Here is a 13,375-nt window from a genome sequence, read left to right as displayed (position 1 = left end):
AGTTGCTATGCTTACATATGTACATACTTACATCGTTAGCCATCATCATTATGGTTACAGCAGCATGAAAGCGCTAATACTACTACCATGTTTTTATGTATTTATAGAACTTACCTTCGTATAAAAACCAGTTTGAGATATTTGACATATTTTAGAGACACACGTTGGTACTATAGTACCGTTAGGTAGGAGGCAAACAAAAAAATATGTTGTTGAGCAGCATACGATTAACTTTTTTTTATTAATACATGTATAATATAACATAAGAAAAAGGCACAAAATAATTTAAAAAAGTTGTAAATAAAATTGGGGTTACTTATAACTAAAGTTCAAGTACATATGCATTTAGCGGATTTAAAAGTAAACACTTTTTTATATAAGATCAAATCATAAAAAGGACTGTTGTACAGATTAGGTAAATAAAAAATACATTAATAATTGAAATGTACTTTTTTTTATTTTACTAAGGACATTGAAGTTTTGTAGCTGTTAGCTATAGTAGTTATATTACTAAATATATGTAACTTAAATCTAAAATTAGACATTGCGAATACAAATAATTTCTGTATTTCTTAATATAAAATTATGCTGGTAAAAAATATTAGCATTTTCAAAAAAAAAGTAATTATTTTAAAAATTTTAAAACACAAACGTGTTATATAAATGTACATAAATATGTATGCGTAATATAATTTGTATAATTTTACTATAATTTATTTAGCTACTCTTACTGGCTTGATAAGGACTGATAATATTCTGATAATATTTTCCACGCTTCCGGTACCATGAAGCCATTAGGCGGTAACTGCCCCGTTCTAGCTAATGTACGCATTTTGGTGCCTGATATGAAATCGAATTCATCTTTACGGCTCGGATCAAAGAAGGCCATGCGTGAATTACTTTTGTCATATGCAGCAACACGGAAGGGCAAAATCTCTATAGTGTCCAAACCAGGTGCCATTTTAAGCACACGCGCACCGTGTGTCGCATCGAAAAGATTACCATCAGGATACATTGATTTATTAGGATGTGGTACACCGGCTGGGTCGCGTCCCACAATGTAGAAATTTGCACCGGCATTCATTCTTGCCTTAGCATGCCATTGCACTTCAGTTGGCCCAGCATACATCATTGGCGAAGGGAAAATAGCTAAAACGGTGTCTTCCGCTTTTAAAACACCCGAATCCAGCACTGCTTGATGCTGCGCTATGCGTACAGGCAAGGGTACATCGTCATCTTTTGTCCAACCACCAAGTGGATGCAGCAGTAAAACTGGTTTCTTAAATCCCCTTTCAATCAATTGTCGTTTCGTGTCTTGCATCAGTAGTGCGTGTCCGTTGTGTATGGGATTTCTCAATTGGAATGCAAAGATTGCATCCGCTCCCAATTCTTTGAATTTCGCGCGCAATTCATTCGGTGTTAGTCTGTATTGATCTAAACCATCATTCCAACGTATACGTTCTAAAACTTCCAATTCTCCACCAACTAAATAGTCGCCTCCTTTAGCGATGATCTTTATGTAAGGATGTTCCTCATTACTTGTACCAAATTGACGCGACGCTCTCTCCTCCTTACGTTGATAGTAAAACTCAGGCTTACGCATAATCGCTACGGGGTTTCCTTTATATGTAAGCGCCACAGATGATACGCCATCTAGTTTATTTTTCAATTCCTCTGTTACTGCTAAAACAATTGGAACTGACTGATTTTTACGTGTAGTTGGATCGTCAGTAGCAATTGAATTAAAATGTATAGTTTGCAAAAAAATATCTTCTCTCATGAAGCCTTTCAACGGATGTGCCCAACCTTCGGATAAGACTTGAACCCACTGTAGATCTACATCGGTTAACGGTATCGAGTTTAACGATTTGGCTTCATGTAGTAGTGAGTCTTTAAGTTTTGGGTCCACAAATAATTCTTCAATTTCATTTGAATTTGTGTTGCTTTTTGGAATGATACCTTCATCTTGCAGAAGATTTATAACTAACTGAGTAGATTCTTTAACAGTGTATCCGGCAGTGTTAATAACAAGTTCGGGCTGCACAGGTTTTTCATAATCCTGCGTTATTCCTGTGAATCCTTTTATAACACCTTCTCGTGCTTTTTTATATAGCCCCTTTACATCACGCGACTCGCATACCGACAATGGTGTGTCAACAAAAACTTCGTAAAATCTTAAATCGGCATCTTTATGAATTTTTCTAACTAAATCACGATCTTCAGCAAAAGGTGACACGAAACTGCAAATTGTAATCACACCACTGTCAGCAAATAATTTTGCTACCTCGCCTACTCTTCGAATGTTTTCTTGTCGATCAGCCGGAGTGAAACCCAAATTTTTATTTAGTCCCGTGCGTATGTTGTCACCGTCAAGTCCATATGCTGGAATGCCACGTAATACTAAGTGTGCTTCTAACTCAAATGCAATGGATGTTTTGCCAGCGCCGCTCAGACCAGTGAGCCAAATGGTGCATCCTCGGAAGCCACGGCATAAACCTAAACTATTTCCTCTGAGTTCCCGTGTTACATTGTGCTTTTGTTCAGAAACATTTGTTGCAACTTGTAGGCAGATTTTTTGTTTTTTCTTTAAAGATTCCTCACTCATTATTACAGAAGTACGTTTAAGAAATCCAGTTAGAGAAATAAAAAAACAAACACCGTATATCTATTTTAACTTTTATATATTATCTGCATTAATTTAAAAGAACTACGCGACTTCTATTACCGGTATAAATACACGTTAATATTCATTAACTAATCGAATATTACTGGCGTTGAACTGTCATCTTTTTTATTGATAAGGCACAATCTTTCACAAAATTTCACTGCTCAGGTGAAAAGTTTATCAAAGTTTTGACAGCTGGCGATTCGCTATGTTAATGCTGCCGGATGTTAAAATTTAATAAAGTAGAGAATGAAAAAAGTAATTTCAACAAAAATCAGGCAAAAATTGTTATATTATTATTTTGGAGTAAATTAAATACACTACTAGCTCTAAAGACCTTTTTAGAATTTACAAATAACCGTAATAATTATTATAAATACCATAAGTATTTATTCATCAGCATAGCAGAAGCTTTAAAGCTTAAAGCTTTAATGTATAAACAGCTGAAAACGAAAAGCTTTTGTGCAGCACCATCTGTTGTAAAATAAAAGCATTTAATTTAGTGTTGCCAGTTGCTAATAATTAAATAAAAAACAAGTTTTTGGAATCTAATTTATAAAAGAGAAATCGATATTTTTTATCTAGACTGGGTAAAGGTAAGAAAAAAAATGACAAAAGTATGTCTTAAACGGATAAAACTCCGTCTCTATTCCAGTCACTTGTCTGTCGTGAGACCTACGATCTATAGAAATTCGATTGTGTAAGTTCATATCTCAAGTTCTGGTTATTGGTATTTAACACTGAATTATAACTTATATAGGCTTATATATATAGCTATATATGTAAATAAACTTCCACCTTAAAACGTAAACACCCAATTTCCAGTAAATTACGAGTATTTTTAAATCATGAATTGACTGAATACATTTGCAGCTGACAACATTTCTATAAAAGGGGAACGAAAATTCGTCGCGATTGCATACATTTAGGCGCATTGTTGTAAAGGTGTGCGAAACCAAGTTGAAAATCATGAATGTGTGCGTTTCCTATTTAACGGTTTTTGCGGGTGCTGATATGTCTGTGTATTGGAGGTGGGAAACATTTTGAGCGGATTGTAAGAAAATATGGCATGAATAACTGCGCGTTGAGCTGCCGAGGATGTTAGTGGCATGAACACAAATATATATTTTTTTCTGCACTCCACAAAGGTAACCGGCAATAATGTATGAGTGAGTATGGTGGTACATACATTGCAACTTACTCACACTCGCGTAAACCTACAGCGTAAGGTAATAAAAAATGAAATATTACCGCTATTCGGCATGCCATGAAAATCGGATAACATATTTTATGCGAAAAAATATTATTTATGGCACACAGAGGGAGCTACATTTCATATTCGTGGGCGCCAATGTGCACACCATCGCCAACCGGAACAAAAACAACAAGGTAATAGTAGCAAAGAGAAACAATAAAAGCAAAAAAAAAAAAAGAAATCGGTGTACGCATACTTTCAAGTGAGAAAGTGGCGCTTTGTTGGCTAGCATGCCCTATGTGAGTTTCGGCGTTTTTTTATTTCTCTCAATAGTTTCGGCTTACTCATTTAGCGATTTCCTGCTCTTTCTCGATGAATATACAAATATATATTATAATAGATACAAACAAACTGGAAATAAATTCTAGTACTAGTTTTAGCCAACATTCCAAATGACTCTCGACTCTTGTGGTCCCAATCGCTTTCTTACTCAAAGTCTTATAACCCACTCCTATTCACTGGAAATTAATTTATTGTTTTCATTGAATTCGTGTTGTTCCTCTATGCCTAATAAGCCAATTGTGTCGCAACTAAGCACCATCCACCATTTCGACGGATATCCAAGTTTTACTCCACATTTCCTGTTAAATAAAAATATCGGGAATCATGGGATCGGGAATATTCAGTTTTAATCTGATAAATTCTACTGTTTGACCACCCTTTGTGCACCCTTCGGTCTTCTGATAATTCTACTACCAATTGCCTCCATACACATACTTTAGACACATACATACCTGCCCAAAATGTGAAATTACCTGCTCACCGAAGTGTTCTTTCAATATCCATATCCATCCATAGATTGATGCGACGGGTCTTGTTGAAACCAAATTTCGCCCAGATTGTGATCTTCAATTTTAGGTATCAAAAAGTCGCCATCGAATGTTAAGGCCGAGATGCTGCGAACGGCGTGCGGAACGTGATCCATTCGGTCGAATATTATTCAATAATGAATGCTGAGTCTCAAGATGGATTAGTTACTAACCTTGACGTTGTTTCAGTGTGAGTCTTATTGTCGTGTCTTGACGCACTACTCCATGTTCGACTTCAATCGCGAGAGGCCATAGATTTCCCGGGTTGTCAACCCTTACGGCAGCGGTTTCCTCAAACCAACCTTTTCAGACTGAGCCATGTTTGGGGGTATCAGGATGTTCTATCACGACGTAAATTAGTTTGAGCCTTAGTCTATTCCTAACACCATACTCCTTCGCGTTAATTCCGTTCTTAGTTTCATGTTCTGTTTGGTCAGCACCGTGAGAATACCCAGCGGGCATTACAGTCGCCCAAAGGTTTGGATCCTCAGCAATGTGATTGGAAATTCTCTGATTTGCTTCGGAAAACATTACACCATGGAGCGGATGTCATCCGGATTTTTTACGTATAGAGACAATCCTATGGCTGCGAGGTGGCGCAAAGCGCAACTATGAGATTCCTCTATTTATGACGATCTTGTGCTCCCTCATAATTTGACTCTATCTTTTTCGGACCTCAGATATTTCGATGTCAAAATTTCGTCTCCAGGTTAGAGCGGATCGGCCTTTTTTTCGGCTACCTTGTGGAAACCAGTCGATTGCATTTCGGGTATCTGGATCTCGTCTCAGAACGTGAGCCGGCCACATTTTCTTTAGAGGATTACGGTCCAAAACCATAACCATAAGTCCGTGTTAGAGACGGTAACAGACCAGAAAATGCGATAAAAGTTGTGAAGGCAACGGCTTGTGAAAACTTTCAGCTTTCGGATGTCGAAGGCTGCCAGATTCCATGTTTCGCAACCAAGGAGAGGTCTTGTGATGTTATTAACCGGACGAAAAATCCAACGAGTCCCCTTGATTTTGATGCCAGACCGTTTGGGGACCACGACGGGATTAAGTGATTCAACCATCGCCAAAGTAACATTTCATGCTCCCGCTAGATTTAGAAAAACGAAAATAATTATCCCACATATTTTATTAAATTTGTAAGGAAAAGGAGCACTTGTATGACGTCAGCAGTGTTGTGTCTTCAGAGAAATATTATCTGGGCTGAAATGCTACTTGCTCAGATTAAATTAAGTATTACATATTATTTAATTACTTACTAGTGATCAAAACGAACTTCTAAACTAAAACTTCTAATCTTCGATAAATAAATTCCACAAAATTTTAGCAAATTAAACCACTGTGCCTGCCGACGATCAATCTGGCACACTTGCAGAAATGCATAAAATCTCCAAGTCAATACCGATCTCAAAAGTCTTCAGTGCGTGTACACATGTATATCGAACTGAAGTCCGCTTTTATTTATCATTTTTTGCTGCTATAACATTTATTGCTTAGTTAGTGTGTGGTTTTTGCCACATTCCGGCCACCATTTGTGGCAGTTGTCTGTAACTTACTTACAACGCATACATTTGTTCGCTCGCATATGCGCATATATTTACTATTGCTGTTGTTGCTACATATTTGTTGTTAATTTTTTCACTATGTTTCCACATAACATAGAGCAAGCCAAATAGGCTGAACAGTCAACAGCTTAAGCCTCAACAACAGCAACGACTTCTGCACACACATACATACATACATACATATGCAATGTGTATGTGTGTGTGTGCCTTTGTTCGGTTGTCGTATGAACATTGTAACAATTTGTTAGCAATTACTTGTCAATGATTTCGTTTGCATATATGTATTGAATAGTACGGATTAGGTTGAGTACAAAATTTGTTAATTGTTTAGCTCGTTTACATGTTCCGCACACTTTTTGTGTGATTCGGTTGTTGTTTATTGGATAACTATTTGTTGTTGGTTTATTTACCAATACAAAAAGCTTGTTAGTTCGTTTAACGTGCAAAGTTAGCGAGCGCTAAACTCTATGCTAATTACTCGGTGTTCTAGAAAGGTGTAAATGTGTTGAATATCGATTGTTTACAGAGTCGATCGCCTACATACATAATAATTATATTTACGCAGTGTTAATAAGTGCGCTAAAATATGTTTTTTTGTAGTTGAAAAAGAAATTGATTTTTTTAATTCAATCAAGTGAAGTATTATTACCTACTTGAAGTATGTCTTGTATTTAATGATGTAATAGATCCATCTTAAGACATTTTAGAGTGATTTCCGCTTTTTTGCTCTTTATTCAATGCTTTATAAAAAGTTTACAGTGATCGGATTTAGTACAAATATTTCGTTTCGTTCATCTCTTTCCTAAACGGCAACTTCATAAAACCCTTTGTAGAAGCCGCCCTCCTTATTTGAGAAGAACTCAGACAGCTACTTTTCACAAGTCTCTTTTGAGTTCAACTTTACACCACCAAGGGTGTTCGCCATGAACAGGAACAGGTGGTAGCCACTTGGCGCTATGTCCGGGCTATATGGTGGATGCGATAAAACCTCCCATCCGAGCTCCCGTAGCTTCTGACGAGTCATCAACGAAATGTGTGGTCTGGCGTTGTCCTGGTGAAACACTATTCCCTTCCTATTGGCCCTTCCTATTGGCCTGGACGCTTCTGGTTGATAGCCTGCTTCAAGCGGTCCAGTTGTTCATTGTAGATGGTAGAATTAAGCGTCTGGCCATATGGGAGCAGCTCATAGTGGATGATTCCCTTCCAATCCACCAAACACACAGCAAAACCTTCCTCGCCGTCAATCCCGGCTTGACCACTGTTTGTGACGATTCACCGGCCTTCGACCACGACCATTTTCGCTTTATATTGTCGTATGTGATCCATTTTTCGTCGCCAGTCACCATCCGCTTCAAAAATATGTCGAGGTCGTTCCGTTTCAGCAACATTGACCGTTTCACAGGCGTTGATTCGGTCCAGAAGCTTTTTTTGCGAACCCAAACATTAAACTTTTTTGTGTATCCAGTCTTCTGCAGATGGTTTAAAATGGTTTGGTGACTAACTCCCATCTCCTGGGCGATGTACGAGATGCCACATGCCGACCTAACTCGATGTTTTCCATGATTTGATCGGTATTCGTCGTCACAGGTCTTCCGTCGGCTGGCTTATCCATGGTGTCGTTTTCTCCCGCTCTGAATCGTCGAAACCATCCCTCCGCAGTTCGAAGTGATAGAGTACCATCTTCAAAACACCATTAATCTCACGGAACGTTTCTCTAGCGGATAAATGCGGAAGGGAGATATTTGCCAATCTAATATTTATAGAAAAGTTTTCTACAATATTTTCAGGTAGGCTTCTAACTCTTGTATTTGGCTCAAATAGAAAGCTATATTCTGTGCTGTGCTTAAATGTGTTGGTTATACTCTCTAGACTAGATCAATCATGATCAATCATCCAACGTTTGAGCATGTTCAAGATCGTTATTGTAATGAATAATTATAGAAGTTACACTTCTGTAACATTGAATTCAGTTCTGTTTCAGATTATTCTGAGTTTGATCCGCACAATTCAGGTTATACTACCTTCGAAGTTGAAAAAAAGGGAAGCTTGTAGCACATATGCTGAAAAGTCTTTATCCTCATCGAGAGATCACAAACAAAAAATCTCTATACTTGTCTTGCAAACCAACCATATTTCGAATACTGTTCAAGCTTGATGATATTTCATCCAATCATTCTCAAGTTATTGGTCTCAAAGTGGCATTATCACTGCTATGTTTTTTTACAAAAACAGAAAATCTCCTGTTTTGCTGCAATAGTTTTATCTGATGGGAAAACACTGTTTATAAATACAAAGCAATTGCTTTATAAATGTTACCGTCATGTATATACCTATGTACATATTGTGAAATGAAATTGACTGAATTAAAATGGAAACAAACAGATACTTCAAAAGCCTCGAAGACTAGATAGTGCGTATCGAACCAGTGTTGATATTTCGAAGGGCCGTTCTGAGATATGGCTTCTTCTGGGCGACGCCACGCCCATTTCCCATTTTGTAAACAAATCTGAGTACAGCTTCTTTCTGCCATTTATTCTGTAAAACTTAGTGTTTTGGACGTTTTTCGTTACTGAGTTAACTCACTTTCAGTAATTTTCAACCTAACCTTTGTATGGGAGGTGGGCGTGTTATTATCCGATTTCTATTAATTTCAATTTTTGTTAATTTTTGGACTTTATAAGGAAGTGGCTAAAAGAAACGACTGCAGAAAGTTTGGTTTGTTTAGCTCTATTGGTTTGCGAGATATATAAAAAAACCCTATTTGGGTCGGGGCCACGCCCACTTAAAAAAAAATTATATCCCCTCCCTAATGCGATCCTTTGTACCAAATTTAACTTTCATAACTTTATTAATGGCTTAGTTATGACACTAATAGGTTTTCGGTATTCGCCATTTCAACAGCGATCCGCGTAATATTAATGAACATTTTGTTTACAGATACTGTGAACACTGTTTCCTTAACGCTTATATGCGATATTTTCGTTTTAATTATTAAAAATTAACATTGTTCTGGAAATATTACACAATTATAGTTTTGAAAGTACGCTAATAAGCTCGCTTTCACATTTCAACAAGCAAACTGTTAATTTGTCTGATAATTATGACATTTAAATTCTATATTTCACGTAATGAAGGAAATACTAATCTTGTACAATATAAATAATCTTGTACAATAGGAGAATATGCTGGTCTGTCTATTTGCCATAAATTTGACTCAATTAACTCAATTGCAATGTATTAAGTCTGTTGATTTCACTAACGTTTAATTAAAATGCTGCAGTTGACCAGTTCTAATAGATTCGGGAGTGTATATCCTCGGTTTTCAATATTTGAATTGATGTGCAGAGAACCAAATACTACTCTTTGGTTAAACGTCAATCAAAAACTCCTCAGGTTCGGTTAAATTGCATAATTTTTCCTCCCAATTGACAGGTGTTTAGCATTAGAAGACGTGAAATATGTACAGTCTCACTGGCTAAAGATTGAGAGGAGAGATAATAATCTAAAATTAGGTCATTCCCATAGCGCAGGCTCCGCATTTTGCCAATTCCACTTCTCGAAACTCCTGCAAGAGAGACCTTAGGAGCTCTATACGCTCTTTCCACACTATCCCATAGTTATTTTGTGATGAATCCGACATTGGTAGTGTACCCTTTGAAAGTGATAGGCTTTTCCAAATTTATCAAGTTCTCATGTGTTGCTGTTACAGTTATTGCTTCAAGCAGCCACCAAAAGGATTGAACGAAATTTATACTTATATGTGGACTGCGATCTCGGCCGGAGCAGGACAGACCTATTGACTTTTGCGTTTCCTTCCATACCAATATGTGATTGTATGTGATTGGCGTTCAACCGTTTAGCCGGTTATAGCCGAATCGATGAGAGCGCGCCACTCTTCTCTTTCCTTCGCAGTTCGGCGCCAGTTGGAGATTCCAAGTGTAACCCGGTCGCTCTCCACCTGGTCCCTCCAATGGAGTGGAGGCCTTCCCCTTCCTCGTCTTCCTCCGGCGAGTACTGCATCGAACACTTGCAAAGCCAGATTGTTTTCGTCCATTCGGCCAACATAACCTAGTCAGCGTAGCCGCTTTCCTTTTAATCGCTGAATTATGCCGTTGCCAATGTTCTGAGGACCGTAAATCTTGCTCAAAATTCTCCTCTCGAAAACTCCTAGTGTCGTCTCATTTGATGTTGACATCGTCCAAGCTTCTGCACCATAAAGCAGGACGGGAATGATAAGCGACTTGTAGAGTTTGATTTTGGTTCGTCGAGAGAAGACTTTACTGTTCAATTGCCTATTCAGTCCAAAGTAGCACCTGTTGGCAAGAGTGATTCTGCGCTGGATTTCGTGGCTGACATTGTTGGTGTTGTTGACATTGGTTCCCAGGTATACGAAATTACCTACAACTTCAAAGTTATGACTGTCAACAGTGACGTGGGAGCCAAGACGCGAATGCGCTGACTGTTTCCTTGATGACAGGAGATATTTCGTCTTGTCCTCATTCACCTCCAGACCCATTCGCTTCGCCTCCTTATCCATGCGGGAAAAAGCAGAACAAACGGCGCGGTTGTTGCTTCCGATGATATCAATATCATCGGCGTACGCCAGCAGCTGTACACTCTTGTAGAAGATTGTACCTTCTCTATTTAGCTCTGCAGCTCGAATTATTTTTTCCAACATCAAGTTAAAGAAGTCGCTAGTCAGTCACCTTGTCTAAAACGTCGTTTGGTATCGAACGGCTCGGAGAGGTCCTTCCCAATCATGACGGAGCTTTTGGTGTTGCACAACGTCAGCTTACACAGCCGTATTAGTTTTGCGGGGATACCAAATTCAGACATCGCGGCGTAAAGGCAGCTCCTTTTCGTGCTGTCGAAAGCAGCTTTGAAATCGACAATAAGGTGGTGTGTGTCGATCCTCTTTTCACATACCAATATATAATTGGATATTCAAGTGTTTTTTGATAGTAAACTCAGTTCCTGGTCGTGAAAATATTGTCTATTGAAAGTTCATTTCTTTGAACGTTAAAAAACCCCCATCATGTACAAAGTTTTTTCATTTGGGCCGCGAGAATTATATGGCCCACATTTTCTTTTGAGATGCAAATGACGTTAACAGTTTGGAGACGAGCTAAAGTGAGAAAGCGAAGCTCATTTCCACATAAAAACCCATTCCCAATGAAAATAACTCGACAAGTCGGTCATTATTTCCGTCCTGCTTTATAAAGTACAAGCGTCGGTACTAAGAGTTTTCGAGAGAAGAAGAGAGAGAAAGATATACGGTCCTTTGAACATTTGCAACGGCGCATTCTGCAGATGGTAGAACGATGAGCGGAACGAGTTATTCAAAGACATTGATATGGTTCAGCGAATAAAAAGACTGCGGCTACGCTGGCTAGGTCATGTTGTCCGAATGAAAGGAAGCACTCCAGCTTTGGAAATGTTCGATGAAGTACGCGCTGGTGGCAGCAGAGGAAGACATCACTCCGTGGAAAGACCAAGTGGAGAAGGACATATTAACATATTTAATATTTGACAGCATTTTTTCGACATTCATTAGCACTCAACACTTCGAATATAGCATTAAACAGTTTATTTATGTAATAAAAAATACCGAAGATAGTGGGAAACCACAAAAAAGCTTTTAGCCAACGACAAGCCAAAGCGATTCGGAATAAATTTAATGTTATTAACAATCATTAAAAGCGCCATAAATGGTAATACAAATATCAAATATTTAATTACCGAGAAAGCTTTTTCACACTTACTAATATTACTCGCTTAATGATTACCCCACTTATATATCATGTATATGTATGTATGTGGCCTCAACCGGCTATGATTTGTATCATAATATAATAAAAATTTAATGCAAATTTCATGCGAAATGCTAGACCATAAGCCATTCGAAATTGTGTTGTGTGCCATTAATTTTGGCAACATGTTTTGGCTTATCAAAATTAAATGCTTTGCTTTGACAAAGAGTACCGGTTTGCGCAGTTTAGTTCAAGCTGCATTTGGCAAATTTGCAAAAAGGCCAAAATGGTTTTGGTACAAATAACAAACGTGTCGTTGAGCGCGCAGTGTGAGCGGCTGGTATCAAAGCCAGTTTGCCGACTACCGGCTGCCAACTGTCACTTTTACTCGCCACATGCCACCACATACCAAGTGCCACATATCGAAACATAACAGCGGCAAACATGTCAATTACATGTCCACATGCAGTCTCAAATCAAATTTACGGTGACGCCAAACGCTATATATACTCGTATACATAGGTCTGTGTGTGCTTAAACCGTATGTAAATTTACCGAGGAGAATGTATGATCCGACGACGGTCGAGTTTGCGCACAAATTATCTGGTCATGTCGGAACGACCAAAACATAGCCGTCAACCATCAAGGCAGACAGTGCGCCATTTAGCCAGGCTGTCCGACAGTCCGGCCGACAGGCTGCCCGGCAACACGTTAGGCTGGTGCGCCGTCTCCAGGCGAGCGTACAGACGTTACCGACTGTTCCGACGGGCAGGCAATTTATTTTGACTTTTACGAGTGCGTCTCGTCGTAAATTAAAACTTTTGCAAATTTAATTTGAGGTGAGCAAAAGCAACAAAAACTCGATCCGCAGCAAGCGTAATTTGAATGTGGTCTTAACGGCCGCAATAGTTTAGCCGCACGACCAGAAGACAGTCGACGAATCCAAGTCCAATAAGCCGGGCAATTGACCAACCGCTTAAAACCACCAACTTAGCCGTGGTGAGTAAAGCTTGTAGATACTTAAACTTGCCACAGCAGCGAAGGGTTCGAAAATGAGGCGCACACAAAAAACTAAAAAACGCATCTGTTAACGGCCGGTAATTCAGTCGTGGTGGGTAATTAATAATTGCCTATAAAATGCTGTTTTTAAGCAATAAAAAACTGCACAAATTGTAATTGAATAAAAGTGTATAAATCTATTCGCATATAAGCAGGCAGCTGGCATACATCTATGCCGCGAAGGACAGGGTGACCGGTGACCACTCAACATGGTCAGTGATTAATTTTAGCTGTTTGCCATTAGTTGTTGGGCTAAATGTGCGCTA

The 13,375-nt window shown here is 38.6% G+C and overlaps 1 protein-coding gene across 1 annotated transcript; it reads right to left on the bottom strand.

Annotated features, from left to right (window-relative positions):
* Window positions 1-327: 327 nt before the first annotated feature.
* Window positions 328-2,860, bottom strand: LOC105212544 (bifunctional 3'-phosphoadenosine 5'-phosphosulfate synthase). The gene has a single exon (XM_054226624.1). The coding sequence runs from the start codon at window positions 2,603-2,605 to the stop codon at window positions 728-730; it is 1,878 nt and encodes a 625-aa protein (XP_054082599.1). The 5' UTR covers window positions 2,606-2,860; the 3' UTR covers window positions 328-727.
* Between the last annotated feature and the right edge of the window lie 10,515 nt (window positions 2,861-13,375).

Source organism: Zeugodacus cucurbitae, chromosome 3, assembly GCF_028554725.1.
Source record: "Zeugodacus cucurbitae isolate PBARC_wt_2022May chromosome 3, idZeuCucr1.2, whole genome shotgun sequence".
NCBI lineage: Eukaryota > Metazoa > Arthropoda > Insecta > Diptera > Tephritidae > Zeugodacus > Zeugodacus cucurbitae.
This window is presented reverse-complemented; position numbering and strand designations above follow the sequence as displayed.

What these genes read in the sequence shown, in the direction of transcription:
- LOC105212544 (XM_054226624.1), bottom strand. Translation starts at nt 2,605, where the DNA reads ATGAGTGAGGAATCTTTAAAGAAAAAACAAAAAATCTGCCTACAAGTT.